Below are 18,555 nucleotides of genomic sequence, written 5' to 3' on the forward strand. Positions count from 1 at the left end.
ATCCTAGAGTTTTGGACATTTTTTGCATTGCAAATTAGCGGTGGGAGTGGGAATAGACCTCACAAACTGCTCTAATGGGTGAGGGAAAAGAATTCTATCTTCACAAAGGTTTTTGCTCAAACCTAGCAATATCTCATCGCAATGGTAGACTTTACCTTGAAACTTTAATTAATTCCAACAAACTAATTAGTACATATTTATCATCATCACCATCAGAAATGATTGGCGAGTTTCATATGTTTACTATACATTGCACAACAAAAAATCACAACCTAGAAGAACAGCTCAAAGTAACAATCTTCCTCAAATCCTTTCTCAATAATTTTCAGCCGCACTCTTTGGTAAGGAGTTGACAAATGTTACACGCCTTATTTTCTTGTATGGTGCAACCTGCAATCAAGAGAAAAGTCCTAATTAACAAACCAAAAATTGACTATTTTATCAATTGGAGTTTTGTTTTAGTGATCATGAAGACACCTGTTTTGCAACAAAATCCATTATTTCTGCTTCATCAAGGTTGCTTTGAGGTTGTCTCACCACAAAAGCGATTGGCACCTGACAACTTCTTCATCTGGGTATCTACCAATTTATATGAAATTTTAATAATCGAATATAATACATGATGAGGATAAAAGGAGAGCCTCAGACTGACGGTGTTATGCTGTCTTCCATAAGTGAACAGACGGAGAGATAGCTGACGGTCATAGCGGACGGCCTCCGAGATTGACGGTTTCACTAGGTGACGCCTAAAAAGCTGAAGGAGATAAATTGAGGCTGACGGACCAAGCATAAAGTTGACTTGCTTCCCACGTTATAAGTTAAGAGTTGACTTGTTTCCCACGCTAGAGAATATTCAAAAGGACTCCTATAAGGAAAGGATCCCGGAAAATACGCCCAAAGGGACTCCTATAAGGAAAAGACTTCTACTCCAAGGAAAAGAGGGATGATCCTTGCTACTATAAAAACCTTAGCACCCTCGTGACCCAAGGTACGCATAATTTTACCCTCTCTAGCACTCTAGAACAGTGAGAATAGTTCTAACTTGACCTTCGGAGGGTATTTGCCCGGTACCATACCGGTACTCTCTGCTAGGTTATTCCTTTTCGTTGTGCAGGTGCCATTTGCGATCGTACGAGGAGCGTGTGACTCACTGGTGGTATTGTTTTCGGTATCATCAGTTGGCGCCGTCTGTGGGAACGCTTTAACACGTTCTCGCTTCCAAGACAAAAAGAGTTACATGGTACTCACCGCTCAATGGCGACCACCAACGACGTTCAACAAGAAGAAACCCCTACAACTGCGCTTGAAAGACAGGTGAGGACGCTCGCCGCCGCCGTGGAGCGCCTCACAAAACAAAACCACGACCTAGAGGAGCAACTGAGACAGAAAGATGCAGCTCCCAACAACCAAGGAGCAGATCAAGAAGGAACCAGCGCCGACAGGAGAAACCAGGAAGGACCTCAGGCCAGCAACGCCCCGAGCAAACCAGAATGACAGAACACGAGCATTCCCTCCCTCGCAGAAACCACTCCGCCACTTGTTCTCGCGGAGATGCAAGCCATGAAGGAACAAATGGAGGTTATGATGAATGCTCTCAAGGGACGAGTATCAAGCGACCTTGACGACCTTATCAACCGAACTGACTCGCCATTCACCGCCACCGTCAACTCCTACCCGTTACCAAGTAAATTCCGCATGCCACAGATAGACAGTTATGACGGGGTCAAGGACCCACTGGACCACCTGGAGACCTTCAAAACCCTAATGCACTTGCAAGGAGTAGCGGACGCCATCATGTGTAGGGCCTTCCCTACAACGCTGAAGGGCGCAGCAAGAATTTGGTTCAGTCGACTGGCACCAAACTCCATCAGCACCTTCAAAGAACTCAGCGCCCAGTTTACCGCACACTTTATTGGGGGCCATCGCTACAAGAGGTCTACGGCTTGCTTGATGAGTATGAAGCAGCGAGAAGACGAAACTTTAAGAGCCTACATCTCCCGCTTCAACAAAGAGGCACTCTCGATCGACGAAGCTGACAACAAGATACTTGTCGCGGCATTTACAAATGGCTTGAAGAAGGGCAAGTTTTTGTTCTCCCTATACAAAAACGACCCAAAAACCATGTCAGAAGTACTTTATCGCGCCACAAAGTATATGAACGCTGAAGATGCACTGTTAGCTCGGGAAGAGAGGCCTAGGAAAAGAGAACGGCAGGAAGACAATCGGCAGGACCAAAGCTGAAAGAAGGCAAGAACCGCAGACCGAAGAGACGAAAGTCGCCCTAAGCCCCTGGGAGGAAGGTTCACAACCTTCACCCCACTAACAGCCCCGATAGATCAAGTCCTTATGCAGATCAAGGACGAGGAGTCGCTGACATTCCCAGGAAAGCTAAAAAGTGACCCCAACAAACGCTCCCGAGATAAATACTGCCGGTTCCACCGCGACCACGGCCACGATACAGCTGATTGCTATGACCTCAAGCAGCAGATTGAAGCCCTTATCAGACAAGGAAAGCTGCAGAGATTCGTCAGCAAGGAGAGAGCGGATCCCCCCGCGCAAGACCAACACCCCCGACGGGATAATGAGCGACCGAGGCCCCCAATTGGGGATATAAGGATGATCGTAGGAGGAATGACCGCCGCAGGGTCGTCCAAGAAGGCCCGCAAGACCTATCTTCGGATGATACAAAATGTTCAACTGACGGGAGCCGTACCGAAGATAACAAGAAGAGAAGGTCCCGTAATCGGATTCTCGGAAGAAGACGCACGACGCCTTCACCATCCACATGACGACGCACTCGTCGTCAGCTTGCGTGTAGGGGATTACAATATGCACCGGGTGCTCGTCGATAATGGCAGTTCAGCAGATATCTTATACTACACCGCGTTCCAGCAGATGAGGATCGACAAGGGGCGACTGATCCCAACAAATGCCCCTCTTGTCGGCTTCGGCGGGAGCCGAGTATTCCCACTGGGCGCGGTCACCTTATCCGTAATTGTGGGTAATTACCCCCAACAGATAGCCAGGGACGTGACATTCTTGGTTGTTGATTGTTCATCGGCCTACAACGCTATCCTCGGGCGACCCACGCTCAACTCATGGAAGGCAGTAACCTCCACCTACCACCTGATGATTAAGTTCCCAACTGACTACGGGGTAGGGGAGCTGCGTGGGAGTCAGATGGCCGCGCGCGAATGTTACATAGCCATGATGGAAATGGAGGATCAGGTTCAGACTTTAAGTATAGAAGAACACCGGACGGTAACGGAGCCGGTTGAGAAGTTAGAAGAAATACCCCTTGACAGTTCCGATCCTGGCCGAACGACCAAAATTGGAACGCTCGCTAACCCCACAATCCGTCAGGAGCTCATAACCTTCCTTAGGCGCAATCGAGACGTATTCACATGGGGTCATGAAGATATGCCAGGAATAGATCCTTCAATCATGGTGCACAAGTTGAATGTGTCGCCCGCCTTTTCGCCCGTCAGACAAAAGAAGAGGGTGTTTGCCCCGGAGCGAGACCGAGCCATAGCAGAGGAAGTCAGAAAGCTACGGGAAGCAAGCTTCATCAGGGAAGTATACTATCCCGACTGGTTAGCAAATGTAGTAATGGTGAAGAAAGCGAGCGGGAAATGGCGGATGTGTGTAGACTTCACCGACCTTAACAAAGCCTGCCCCAAGGATAGCTACCCCCTCCCGAGGGTCGATGTCCTAGTAGACTCCACGGCCCGACACCAGTTGCTAAGCTTCATGGACGCTTTCTCGGGATACAACCAAATCCGAATGCACGAAGCCGACCAGGAGAAAACGTCGTTCGTAACCAGCCAAGGCCTATTCTGTTACAAGGTCATGCCCTTCGGCCTGAAGAACGCAGGCGCAACGTACCAAAGGCTCATGAACAAAATGTTCGCGCAACAGATTGGGAGGAATGTCCAGGTCTACGTGGACGACATGCTAGTTAAGAGCCGGAGGGAGGAAGATCATCTAGGAGATCTCAAAGAAACATTTGATACACTCCGCTCCTACAATATGAAGCTCAACCCAGGGAAATGCGCCTTTGGAGTGACGGCAGGAAAATTCTTAGGATTCATGGTGTCTCAAAGGGGAATCGAGGCGAACCCGGATAAGATCCGAGCCATTATGGAAATGGCACCGCCAAGAAATGTAAAAGAGGTACAGAGCCTAAATGGAAAAATAGCGGCACTAAACAGGTTTGTGTCGAGAGCAACGGACAAGTGTTTGCCCTTCTTCCAAACATTGAAAAAATCCTTCGAATGGACCAACGAATGCTAGCAAGCGTTCGAAGAGTTGAAGATTTACCTCTCCTCTCCACCGTTGTTGAGCCCGTCGCAGCCGGGAGAAGAGCTTTTTCTCTATCTGGCAGTCTCCCCCGCAGCCGTTAGCACAGCCCTGATCAGAGAAGAAGAAAGAGTGCAAAAACCCGTATACTACGCAAGCCGAGCGCTTCGCGGTGCCGAGGAAAGATACCCACCGATGGAAAAACTTGCCTTCGCATTAGTTACGGCAGCCCGAAAGCTCAAACCGTACTTCCAAGCTCATACGGTAAACGTCCTGACTGACAAGCCTTTACGGCGAGCAATGAGCAGCCCCGAGGCCGCGGGACGACTGGCATTATGGGCAATCGAGCTGAGCGAATTTGACATTCAGTATCGTCCGCGGACCGCCATCAAGGGACAGGTTGTCGCCGACTTTATAGCTGAGTTCACCCATGACGAGGACCAGGGGGCAGCAGAGTCCCCTCAATGGAGCATACATACGGACGGATCATCCAACAGGCAAGCCGCGGGGGCCGGCATTGTGTTGCTATCGCCTGAAGGAGACACCATTGAATGTATGGTCCGTCTAAACTTTCCCGCCACTAACAATGAATCAGAATATGAGGCTCTGATAGCAGGACTCGACCTCGCCAAAGCAGCAGGAGCCACAAGGGTAGTCATCTACTGCGATTCACAGGTCATCACCAACCAGATAAATGGAGACTACGAGTGCAAGAGCGAAAAGATGAAGAAGTACCTTGATGAAGTAAGGGCAAGAGTGGGCGACCTAGAAGCCAAAATCATCCAGATTCCCAGAGAAGAAAACGAGCGAGTAGACCGTCTCGCGAAGGCCGCCTCAGCGGAACGAATGATCGTCCCTGGTAATGTACTCTCCTTCGTACAGCTTTCCCCGCTGATAGATCTCAATGACATGCAGGAAATATGCTCCGACAGCAGCTGGACAGCGCCGTTAGTCTCGTACCTAAAAAACGGGATCTTACTAGACGAGAAGGAAGCCGCAAGAAAACTTAAAGTCCAGGCGGCGAGGTTCGTCTTGATAAAAGACGTCCTGTACAAAAGAGGTTTCTCCTGACCATATCTAAGATGCTTGGGTACGGAAGAGGCAGATTACGTTATGAGAGAAGTGCATGAAGGAATCTGCGGAAACTACTCAGGATCCAGATCATTGGTACACAAGCTTGTGCGAGTAGGTTACTATTGGCCCACCATGCAGAAGGACGCCGAAACCTACGTCAGGGCCTGTGACAAATGCCAAAGGTTCGGCAACATTATTAGACAACCGACCGAAGAGCTGACCCCGATGACGGCCCCGTGGCCGTTCGCACAATGGGGATTAGACATTATGGGACCATTCCCTACAACCGTACGACAGCTGAAATTCCTGGTAGTAGGCATCGACTATTTCACGAAATGGGTGGAAGCTGAAGCTTTGGCCACGATTACAGAGAAGAACATACGGAGCTTCGTCTGGAGGTGCATCATATGCAGGTTTGGCATTCCTAGGGTCTTTGTCTCGGACAACGGGAGGCAGTTCGACAACGACCATTTCCGGGATTTTTGCTCCCAGTTAGGAATAAAGAACCACTACTCCTCCCCCGCCCACCCTCAAGCTAATGGGCAGGTCGAAGTCACAAACCGATCCTTGCTCAAGATCATCAAGACTCGGCTCGAGGGGGCGAAGGGTATATGGCCTGAAGAATTGCCGAGTATACTATGGGCATACAGGACGACGGCAAGAACACCCACAGGAGAGACACCGTTCCGCCTGGCGTACAGAGGCGAAGCAGTCATCCCGGCCGAAGTCGGACTCGCAAGCTATAGGGTACACAACCATGATGAGAACAGAAACGATGAGGCTATGCGACTACAGCTCGACCTAGTGGATGAGATCAGGGCAGCAGCAGAACAAAGGCTCGCTAGGTACCAGAACCGCATGGCCAAATACTACAACTCTCGGGTTCGACACAGAGACTTCCAAGTTGGAGACCTTGTTCTTAGAAAGGTCATGGGCGCCGCTAGGGACCCCACCCAAGGGAAACTTGGCCCCAATTGGGAAGGTCCTTACCGAGTTTCGTCGTGGCAGAGAAAAGGTACCTACCACCTAGAAACGTTGGAGGGACAGAAACTACCACACCCATGGAACACCGAGCACCTACGAAAATACTACCAATAGGAACGGCAGCATGAAGACCAACCTCTTTTCTATTTCCAGCAAATTATAGTTTTACTCCTCAGATTTATCATTTACTTTAGTTTTTCTTTTTTTTTGCAACAATACTTTTTAGCCCAAGGGGCAGGATTTGGTTTAAATTACTTTTATTTAAATGCATGGCAATAAGAGGAGTTTTATTCAGAAATTGCTGAAGTGTACTTTTTCGACGGTCCACTAAATCCATAACACACGGACTAAAGAAGAAGCCAACGGACAAAAGAAGATGTCAAAAGACATCAAGGTTAAAAGAAAACAACGGTTCGAAAAGGCTAAAACTAAAAAGCCGACGGTCCAACAGATGAAACTATCATCTTGTGAACCAAGACTTAAAAACTGACGGACAAAAGAAGATGTCAGAAGACATCAAGGCTAATGGCCAAGAAAATAACGGTCCGAAAAGGCTAAAACTAAAAAGCCGACGGTCCAAAAGATGAAGCTATCATCTTGTGGACCAAGACTTAAAAACTGACGGACTAATGAATATGTCAAAAGACATCAAGGCTAATGACCAAAGAAAATAATGGTCCAGAAAAGCTAAAGCTAAAAAACCGACGATCATCAAATGGACCATGCCTAAGAAGCTAACGGACCAGCAGAGCAAGGCCAAGGCCAAGTGCATGACGGGCCGAAAAAAGCCAACGCTGTAGATCTGACGGTCCAATAAATGAAAATATTAAGGGACTTATAAAGTTGACGGTCAGATTGTTGACGGTTTGACCAAAGAATGAGGCTGCTTACAAGCGAGCTTCTCTAACCAACAAGCCTGTAAAGATGACGAACTAATCGAAAAAGGCTAAAAAGCAAAAAAGATAACGGTCTCGTTGAAAATTAAGCCAACCAAGTAATAAAAATATCAATATAAGTGTTCAAAATGACGGATAACAAGCACCATATAAAAAAAAAAAAAAATAAAAAGCCCAACAAACATAAGGGCACTTAAAAACATTGTTCAAAAATTACAATTAATAGCAAAGGTTAAAGGGCAGGAGCATCTTTGGAGACCCCGTCGGTTTTATCCTTGGCAACTTGATCTGAAGACTCGGCAGGGGTAGGGACGGCAGGCTGGGCTAAAACAACCCCAGCATCATTAAGCAAAAAATCCAAACTAAGGGGTTCGTCATCTTTGTCAGCAGCAGGAGTTATCGGCACGGAGGTATCCATGGTGATTCTAGACAAATCCAGCTCCGGATAAGCTGACGCTACCTGCTTCAGAAAATCATCAAAACCTGTGCCATAGTAGTCAGCACAGGAATCAATGAAGGACTGAGTTGTCTTAAATTTTTCGACTGCGTCAGTCCCAGCCGTCACCACTTGCGCACGCAAAGACGAAACCTCCTCCTCAAGTTTCTTCTGCTCGCCCTCTGCTTCTCCTAACTTCTCCTTCACGTCCTTCAGATCTGTGTTTAAGAGACGGACGGCCTCCTTGTATTGCGCCTGCTGATCCATCAGGGTGGAATTGTGCCTCCTCACCCGAGAGACGACGCCTTCTTTGGCCACGCATCGATCTTGAAGTGCTTTAACACGAACCAAGGCCTGAAGGAAACACAACCGTCAGCTATTAAGCAAGGTAAAGATCAGATTAATCAAAGTAGGAAGCATACCCGTGCAATATCAAAGAAGGCTGACGCCCCCAGGTCATCCGTCCCAAGCTGAGCACAGGGATCCAGATCCGTCTGTTTGATAAGAGACTCCAGCCCCTCGACAGCGTAATCCTTGTGAGTCAGCAAGCAACGGGGCCCCTCAATGACGGGACCAGAGGAAGTCATCACTCCTTTCCCAGCACCGTGACTAGACTTGGCGGGCGACTTCTGGGAAGGCACGTCCGTAGGAGTGACGGCCACCTTCTTAGAAGGAGGATCATCCTTTCCGTCAGACTTCCTCTTGATTGAGCCCTTCAAAGAGGAATGAGGAGTTGACGCTCCTTCTTTTCCCTTGGCTTTGTCTTCTTCCTTCTTACGGGCAGCAGCGGCCCTCACCCTTTGCTTCGCAGCCTCCATCTCTGCACAAGCAAGCTGACGGATAAGTAATAGCAGACGGAATAAAAAAGCCGACGGATTAAATAATGCATTTACTTACGTTTTCTTGAAAATTCTTCCAACTTCCGAGCTTCGACCGTCGGCTCAGGACCACCACAATACAAATGTAGAGTGTCTAGGGTTATCAAATCCCTACACCTACGTTGCTCAAGTGGTATGGTGAGTATCCGACGGATGAATTCCCTTTGTTCGTCAGACACCTCCGGACGAGCGATGGCTGAAACAAAAGGAAACAGACGGTGTTAAAAGAGACGGTGAAAGCTCCCTGGAAAATGGAAAGCAACGGTAAAAAGAAAGAGACGGGGGCAACCTGACTCCCTAATATAAGCCCATGTGTTATCAAAATAACCCCCGGGCAACGTGTCCCATTCATCCGGGCGGCACACCCAGTCCGTCCCCTTAACAAAGAAAAATCTGTTCTTCCAATTCCTATTCGAATCCGGCATATCAAACACTAATCTTAAGCTCTTTTCACGAGGTGCAAAGTGATATGTCCCCTTGGCGGATACTTTATGCTGAGGTCTGTAGCAGTAAAAGAACTCGTCAAGCGAAAGTTGACGGTTCCCCCCACTTAAGCGACCCCAAAGAACCTCAGCACCAATAAAGATCCTCCAGGCATTCGGAGAAATCTGGCTGACGGACAATCCTAAGAAATCCGCCAGCCGACGATGTAAAGCCGTCAGTGGAAGTCTAAGGCCAGCTGCGAACATGGCATCGTACATCCCCACATCAGCCGTCCTCCCTGTATAACACTTCTCATTCTTTTTAGGGAGACGGAGAGGAATGTGATCTGGGATTTGGAAAAGAATACGCAACTCAGAAAAAACTCTGTTGCTCATCTTTGGGAGAAATTTATTGACGGCCCACTCCTCTGGAAGGATGAAGGGACGATTACCTCCAGAACTCCCTGAAGTTCCTTCACTGGATTCTTCGTCACCCTCATCCTCACTACCGTCACTACCACCTCTATCTCCGTCGCTATCGATCTCCTCGTCACCTTTCTCCCAGTTACCGTCATCAACAACTTCCTCATCGATCCCCTCGACCTCAACCTCACTTAACACTTTTTCCCTAACTCCCTCGACACGGTCTTCTACGTCAACACTAAGGGATTGGGCTGACGTTTCCTTTCCTGACGACTCAGAAAAGCCGTCGGACTCTTGACCTGAGCCAAAAACTTCGTCGTAGCCCGCTCCGTCGCGGACTGACGACTGATCACTCGACACGTCACTTGACATCTGACTACCTACAAGTGACGGATACACCCTAAGTCCCTAGACTGACGTTCTTAAAAAAAAAAAAAAATTCTTTGGGCAAAAGTAAAAATAAAAAGAGAAGCAGAAAAGAAGGGAAGAGGAACTTACAAGTAAAATAGATCTTGAATAAGTGAAACAACCTTAAGAATGACGGTATTGATGAAAGTTGACGGGACGAATCGTTAGTAAGAGCGACGGTTTCTCTCCTGAAAGATCTGCGAGGTTGAAATGGCGAAATGAAACAATAAGGCGTGATATTTATATAGGGGGAAAGCGCACGAAATGCGAGGTGACGCCCGTGCCCAGAAACAAGGCCAACGACTGCGCGCCACGTGACCTTGCATTAAATAGCTCGCGGCTCAAGGAGTCATTCATAATTCTTTTTCAGAAGTAACTCCACATGCTGACGGTTTTAAGCGTCGAACATGTTGAGTAGGGGGCAACTGATGAGGATAAAAGGAGAGCCTCAGACTGACGGTGTTATGCTGTCTTCCATAAGTGAACAGACGGAGAGATAGCTGACGGTCATAGCGGACGGCCTCCGAGATTGACGGTTTCACTAGGTGACGCCCAAAAAGCTGAAGGAGATAAATTGAGGCTGACGGACCAAGCATAAAGTTGACTTGCTTCCCACGTTATAAGTTAAGAGTTGACTTGTTTCCCACGCTAGAGAATATTCAAAAGGACTCCTATAAGGAAAGGATCCCGGAAAATACGCCCAAAGGGACTCCTATAAGGAAAAGACTTCTACTCCAAGGAAAAGAGGGATGATCCTTGCTACTATAAAAACCTTAGCACCCTCGTGACCCAAGGTACGCATAATTTTACCCTCTCTAGCACTCTAGAGCAGTGAGAATAGTTCTAACTTGACCTTCGGAGGGTATTTGGCCGGTACCACACCGGTACTCTCTGCTAGGTTATTCCTTTTCGTTGTGCAGGTGCCATTTGCGATCGTACGAGGAGCGTGTGACTCACTGGTGGTATTGTTTTCGGCAAATTTGAAATTTCCACCATTTCGAGGATAAGAAATAATAATAATTCAAAAACTAAATTAAGTAATATATGAAAATTCGAACTAGCATATATTTAGTGTTATTAACTTATTATAATATAAACATAAGAAATAGATACAAAATAATTGTTTCTTAATGTACTTAAACTCAATAATCTACTAAAATAAAAACTCAACGTTGTTTTAAATTATAAAATCTCGTGTCGCTGAACAAGAGATTTAGGGTTTGAATCACATTTACACCAAAAACAAATTGGTGTCTTGACTTGATAATAAAGATTAATTATCAAACCCAACTTGTTAAAATTTTAGCGTATCTATCCCCCAAAAAATGCAACCAAAAAAAAACCAAAAAATTGAACCCCTTGTATTATTTTCTTTGTTTCTAGCATTTCATGAATTCAAATCCCATGTACGTTGTGTTCCACTTTATACTCCACTAATCACATTTTGTTATATAAATTTTTTTACTTTATATAAATACACAAAGTTTAAAATTGAAAAAAAGAAAATTTTAACATGATGTACCAAATTGATGGATTATAAAGTAAAATACAAAAGGTTGGACAAATAATTTGTATTAATACTTCATACAGTATCATAGCAATATCAATTAATGTTAACCTCTTCGCCATCCAAAAGCTTTTCTTAAAACAAAGCAAGAAGATTGAATCCATTTGAAAACTTTGGGGTGAGTTTTCGGAGGATTTTGTTTCACTTACCTCTAATCATGATTCATGACGTCCTTGCAATTGTTGCTAACGATGAAATCAGGTAAACAAACTATTTTTAATCAATAAAGAATTTAGTGTATTATAAAATTCAATCTTAACAAATATTGGGGCTCTTGTAAACCCATGAAAGTTCAAAGAATATTCCTCCTAGTCACTATCGCTATCTTTAAGTTTGCTAATGAGAAAAATGTTATTAACAAAGACTGCCAGAGAATTTAAGGTTTAACTCTAGATTGGGATTGATACCGCCCCGCCTCCCCCCCTCCCAAAAAAAAAAAAAAAACACAATCTCTAGATGTAGGTTATGAGGGCTTAACCATGTTAGAAACTTTGTCTTTTTTGTTTGTTTGTGGGTTTTCAAAATCCTAGGAAGTTAAAAAACTTACGGTATAACAGCAGCATCAACTATCTCCGGATGAGATTGAAGCACATGTTCCAGCTCTGCAGGAGCTACCTGCATAATGTATATGTACAAAGCAATTCATGAGCGCTGGTGAGGTTCTTTAAAGACATAACATATAGTATGAAGAAATGAAAAGAGAAATACCTGGTATCCCTTACATTTGATCAATTCATTAAGCCTATCTACAACATAAAGGAAACCTTCCTCATCAATATAGCAAAGATCACCTGTTCTCAACCACCCATCAGCTACTAAGGTGGCAGAAGTTGCTTCGGGATCACCAACATAACCTGCAATAATTCACAAAACGCCCATGACGCATTTACAGTCATTTTAGAAAGGATAAAGGCTACGGTTGATCAGAACAGCAATCAACTCTCATTTTAGGTTTTGGTATTCTCCAACCATTGCCACATTGAGCTATCAGCTATGGGAGGTGTAGCAATACTCACCTCGGAATTCTCCTATAACAGTTCACACAACTTAAATACAAATAAACAATAAAGAATAAACACTCCACAATGGAAAACACAAGCAGTGGATTTCTTTGACCATTCATGTTACAATTAAAGTTACAGATGCTACTATATAAAACTCTCTTGTTCCCGTGGTGACGCCCTTGGTGTTTCTCTCTCTTTCTACTTCTATTACTCTCCCTAGATAAATTTTTCTTCTTCTCCTCTAAAGCCCATCCCCCCACTCCACTGAACTTTCCTCTTCTTTATAAGCCTCACTCCTACTCCAACTTTTACAGCTGTTACACTACCAGCCTAGTCTTCAAAGATATTTTTCTTACTTTATTGGATTCTTCCCCTTCCTTATCCTTGAACTCTGCCTTTAGTGAGATATTTTTACTGTTCAGGCTATCTTACATGCATTTAATGCAGCATAGGTTAGGTGAGGGCTCCCAAATTGAGGTAGAGATAAAAATCTTCGATCTTCTTGCGTGTTCTGGAAGTTTCCCACAGTTCCTAGTGCCATTTGGTGGCAGCATGTGGATCATTTGTGCAACTGACTGAGCACATGGTTATCCTTCCATTCTCTTCACAGGAGTCACTATACCGTGGCATTCTCCTTCTCAGGCATAAGATTTAACTTCCTTTTTCTTACAGCCTATTCCCTTCTTGGACTTCCCCCTTACAGCCAAACCTAGCCCAAACTCATTCCTGTGGCCCATTTCATTTGTGGGCTTTAATTTGGACGGGGATCTTTCCACTCCCCACAGGAGGCAAACTAGTATAAATATTTATAAATTATTAAACAACAGGTTGTGCATTAAGTAACAATAAGTAACATTACATATATATATATATATATATATATATATTAGCCTCATCACACGCGCTTTGCGCGTGCGTTGAGGCTTTTTTTTTTGTTTAGTATCATAATTTTTCATTCATCTCAATTTAAAACATTTATTTCTTCGATCCAATTAAACCACACACATAGTGATTTTTATTTTGAACATAGAAAAGATATTCATTAAAATGAAGAAAAAAAAAATGTAGTACAAACAAATGTGAATAGAAAACAATTCAAACACCAACATAAATAAATCATTAAAAAAAAGGAGTACATTAAAAATCACCTTTTTTTTAATAATTCAAAAATAAAACTTGAGATGTTTTTCTCTTCCATTCAATTAAATTACACGCATAGTGATTTTTTTTTTTTTTTTTTTTAATATAGAAAAGACATTTGTAGGATTAAGGGCCCAAATTATATATTGGGCCTTAGGCTTGTCCGAGAGCAAGGATGGTTCGAGGAGGAACGAATGGTAAAGAACTGTTCAAGCTCAGGATTCAATGAGCAAGATACAAATGGGAAGGTTGCCCGAGGAGGATTATCTCTTCGGATACGATAAGTACAGCTCAAATATGTATTCCAATGATCAGAGTGACCTTCCATGAAACTCCAATGATAAGGACGTGCATCATGAACATACGAGAAGGAGGAGAACCCAAAAATATTTAAGGGAAAGTTGCTACCACCACATTAAATGCATTGCAGCTACTTTTTTGGTCGCATTTATGTGGAGAAGATCTCTGAACAATGTTGCCTTGGCTACCACAACTCACAGAAAGCCAAAAAGGGTGTCTGATGAAACAAGTACTCAAATAAAGGCTTATATGACCAACAAGTGTAGGATCAAGATAGTCCAAAGAGAACTATATAATGTAAGAGACCCTCCATGAGGAAGGGATCGGAAAAATAGAAAGAGAACATTGTAGCTATCAAAATTATACTTGTATTCAATCTAGTTGATTTATATAAAGACTTACCTCCTCGGACAGTGAATTGATTCAGATCAGTGCTTCTTGTTGTTGTTTGATCATCATTTAAATTCATACTAGCGTTGTCCATTTCATTAGGGCCTAGTTCTTTAACCCACTCTCTACAAATTTATTGTACTGGACTCACTGGGCCAAGATCCTATACATCTTAGGCTTGGGCTGCAAAACATGTCCTTACAATTGTCATCGTTTGTGGAAAGAACTTTTGCAACAGCGAGTGCAACGGTCATCTATGGTAGGATCAGGTCCCCATCAACAAGAATCCATGGGTTCCTAGGGACAAGATGACTTCCTTAACCTTGAACGTAAGTGAGATAAAAAAGGTAGCATACACACCACACATACTGGTAAAAGTCATTCTTGAGCTGGGAGTCATGTCTCTCAAGAGTAGAACAACTGAGCCATGCAAAGGGAAATTGACCATCTAAAGAAGGAATTATGTCATGCACGACGAAGATGAACTCCCTCTCGGTTTGACTCCTCCTCTGATGATGAGAAGGATGGTAGTTATCGACGTAGATCAAGGACTCCTCCTAGTGAGTCTTTTTCATATAAAGAGGAACACCATCGTGAGCATAGATACAAGAGCCCAACTCACAGAGGACTAGGAAATGATGCTATGAGCAAAGCGTTAAACCAAATTTCCAAGTCACCCTTCACGCGCAGGATTGAAGGAGCAACTCTTCCTCGGAGTTTCCATCAGCTAACATTCACCATCTACAATGGACGAACAGACCCGGTGGAGCATGTGAGCTATTTCAGTCAGAGAATGGCTGTTCATTCTAAGGAAGAAACCTTGATGTGCAAGGTGTTCTTATCCAGTCTGAGACCCGTTACGATGAGATGGTTCGACGGCCTAAGGACAGATTCCATAGATTCCTTCAAGGAGCTCACCTGGGCATTTGGCTCTTGTTTTATTACGTGTATCAGGGTCCCTCGGCTCATTGATTCCCTATTATCCTTATCCATACGAAAAGGGGAGACTTTGAAGACGTACTCAGACCGATACTAGGAAATGTTCAACAAGATTGATGGTGACTTTGATGACGTGGCCATCAACACCTTCAAAGCCGGCATCCCAGCCGAGCATGGTTTAAGGAAGTTTTTGATTAGCAAACCTGTCACCAGTGTGTGCCAACTCATAGGCCGGATTGTTAAGTACAAGAGGGTTAAGGAAGACCAGCAGCTGGGGGAAGGAAAAACTAAGGTAATCCCTCAAGAGAGGAGGGATTTCAAGTTGGACCAGTACAACAATAACAACCGGCCTTCGAGAGACTTTGCTGAGTAGTCAAGATTTGCTAATACTCAGGGGGTTAATGTGATGTTCCGAGAATCGGTGCATCAGGTTTTGGAGAAGATTAAAAATGAGCCATTCTTCAAATGACCAAACAAGATGGTTGGAAACCCCATGAGGTGCAACCAGAGCCTTTATTGCTAGTACTATCAGGACCAGGGACACACTACGAAGGACTGTAGAAATTTGTGGGACCATTTAGATCAACTGGTCCGAGTAGGAAAGTTGAAGTAGCTTTTGCACCATTCTAGTGGCCAAGCGGACCAAACAGGTTTGGATCCCCAGAGAGATGCTTCTTCAAGACTTCCTCTAAGAACGATCAATGTCATCTTTGCTGCTCTCGGGTGGACCGGTTCTTGTCCCTTAGTGGCTCGGCCGTTTGCCGAGAAGGATAATCTGGAGTCGAAGAGGGTTAGAAGGGATATTCAAACGGCAATAAGTTTTTCGAATGAGGATAAGATTGGGACCATACAGTCCCGTGACGATGCTCTGGTGGTCACGCTCAGGATTGGTAGGTATGATGTGAAGAGGATGATGGTAGACCAAGGTAGTGGTGCCGAAATTATGTACCCCGACTTATACAGGGGGCTGAATTTGAGACCCGAGGACTTGACGACCTACAATTCTCCTTTGGTAAGTTTTGATGGGAAGGTAGTCATTCTGAGGGGTATGATAAGACTACCTGTGCAAGCTGGTTTAGAAGTGGTGGAGGTAAATTTCATCATGGTGGATGCCTATTCCCCCTACACGGCCATTGTAGCCAGACCCTGGCTTCATGCTCTAGGAGGCCGTCTCTTCCATTTTACACCAGAAGGTGAAATATCCGTTGGGGGGTTGCATTGAAGAAATCGTGGGGAGTCAATCCACACCTAGGCAATGCCTAGTGGCTACCGTCTTAAATCAACTTGAAGCTGAGTCCTCGGCCTCTGCTGGAGGGGGCTCGTAGCAATCAAAGGCTTCGGCATTGCCTATAAATGGACCAGTCGAAGAGACAAAATGTGAAGTTTAGAAACGGTTATGGTTTGTGATGACCCGGAGAAGTTCTTTCTGATCGGAACTCAGCTGCCCCCCAGGAGAAGGAAAAGCTAGTAGAATTTCTCAGGAAAAATATTGACGTGTTTGCATGGAATGCTTACAAAGCACCGGGGGTGGACCCAAGCTTCATCTGCCATCATTTAAATGTTAACCCATCCATCACTCCCAAAAGGCAGTCACCTCGACGCCCCTCCAAGGAACATGCAGGTGCTGTCAGAGATGAGGTGATAAAGCTCAAGTAGGCAGGGGCTATCAAGGAAGTTTTCTACCCGAAATGGGTGGCCAATACAATGGTGGTGAAAAAGAAGAACGGGAAGTGGTGAGTATGTATGGACTTCACAGGTCTAAATAAGGCTTGCCCAAAAGATCGCTTCCCTATGCCTCGAATAGATCAGTTAGTGGATGCAACGGTGGGACACCCTCAGATGAGCTTCTTAGACGCCTTTCAAGGATACCATCAAATACCACTAGCCCTGGATGATCAGGAAAGGACAGCTTTTGTCACTCCCATTAGAAACTACCACTACAAAGTGATGCCTTTCGGTTTGAAGAACGTGGGGTCTACCTATTAAAGGATGATGACAAGAATATTTGAACCATAGTTGGGCAAGAGTATTGAGATATATATAGACGACATGGTGGTGAAGAGCAAGATGGTGTTTGAGCATGTGGGAGACCTCGGAAACACCTTTGAAATTCTGAGGAAACACAAGTTGTGCCTAAACGCTTCCAAGTGCTCATTTGGTGTGAAATAAGGCAAGTTCTTGGGTTACATGGTAACTCATAGAGAAATTGAGGTCAATCTTAATCAAATCAAAGCCATTAATAGTTTACAACCCCCTCAAAATCTCAAAGAGGTCCAAAAGCTTACCGGAATGACTGCTACCTTGAACCGGTTTATTTCTCAGTTAGCAGATAAGTGCAGACCTTTGTTTCTCTTGATGAATAAGTGAAAGGGATTTGAGTGGACCGAAGAGTGTACTTTGGCTTTCTAGCAACTTAAAGAATATCTATCTCGGCCACCAATCATGTCCAATCCAGAGATGGATGAGGTCCTATTTGCCTATATCGCTATAACCCCTCATGCTCTAAGTTTGGTGTTAATACGAGTTGACAGTGGCATATAACGACCAGTTTACCATGTGAGCAAGTCATTACACGAGGCCGAGGTTCGTTATCTACCATTGGAGAAAGCCATCTTGGTGGTGGTGCATGCTACACGAAAGCTTCCCCATTACTTCCAGGCACACACAATTGTTGTCTTAACTTAGCTTCCATTCAGGGCTATACTTTGAAGTGTTGATTACACGGGGAGGATTGCTAAATGGGGCACAGTTCTAAAGGTTTTTAACATCAAGTACATGCCTCGTACCTCTGTCAAGGGCCAAGTCCTCGTGGACCTGGTGGCCGAGTTCGCTGAACCCCCATTAGAAGAAGTAGCAGCGACACAGAACATGGATGGAAAATCAGTTGGCACAATCTCCCTGCAAGAACCTTTATTTTGGAAGGTATATGTTGATGGTACAACAAATTAAAGGGCTCCGGAGTGGGCCTAGTTCTGATTTCTCCTAAACAAATCACCATTGAAAAGTCACTAAGTCTGAACTTCTCGACTACAAACAATGAGGCTGAATATGAAGCTCTGCTGGAAGGAATGTCCATGGTTCAAAGAATGGGGGGAAAGGCATTAAAGATGTTCTCAGACTCAAAACTGGTTGTTGGCCAAGTGAAGAGCTAGTTAGAAGTAAGAGATGAGAGAATGCAAGGGTACTTAAGTCAAGTTAGGCATTTGCAATCAAATTTTGAATCATTCAGCCTGCTGCACATCCATAGAAGTGGAAACACGCATGCTAATTCCCTAGCCACGCTTGCAACCTCCTTGACGCAGAGCTTACCTCGGGTTATCCTTATAGAAGACTTGTGCAAACCCACAGAGGTAAAGGAAAATGTGGTCCATGTTCAACAAGTCAGAGTAGGGCCT

At 44.8% G+C, this 18,555-nt stretch overlaps 1 protein-coding gene across 6 annotated transcripts in view; it reads right to left on the bottom strand.

The window, feature by feature from the left end:
- Nucleotides 1–240: 240 nt before the first annotated feature.
- Nucleotides 241–18,555, bottom strand: part of LOC126714675 (4-coumarate--CoA ligase-like 9) — a 66,201-nt gene continuing 47,886 nt past the window's right edge. The window contains exons 4-6 of one of the 6 annotated variants that reach the window (XR_007651658.1): nt 11,935–12,002; nt 478–579; nt 302–390 (exon numbers count right to left, since the gene is read on the bottom strand). Coding sequence is in view for 2 of the 6 variants with exons in the window: in XM_050414931.1 (XP_050270888.1) it covers nt 316–390 (75 nt within the window). In the remaining 4 variants the exon portion in view is untranslated. Of the gene's footprint in view, nt 391–477; nt 580–11,934; nt 12,003–18,555 lie in introns of those variants that run through there. The other 5 variants (XR_007651657.1, XM_050414935.1, XM_050414931.1 and 2 more) reach the window with 5 other exon arrangements.

Source organism: Quercus robur, chromosome 2 (assembly GCF_932294415.1).
Source record: "Quercus robur chromosome 2, dhQueRobu3.1, whole genome shotgun sequence".
NCBI classification, from domain to species: Eukaryota; Viridiplantae; Streptophyta; class Magnoliopsida; order Fagales; family Fagaceae; genus Quercus; species Quercus robur.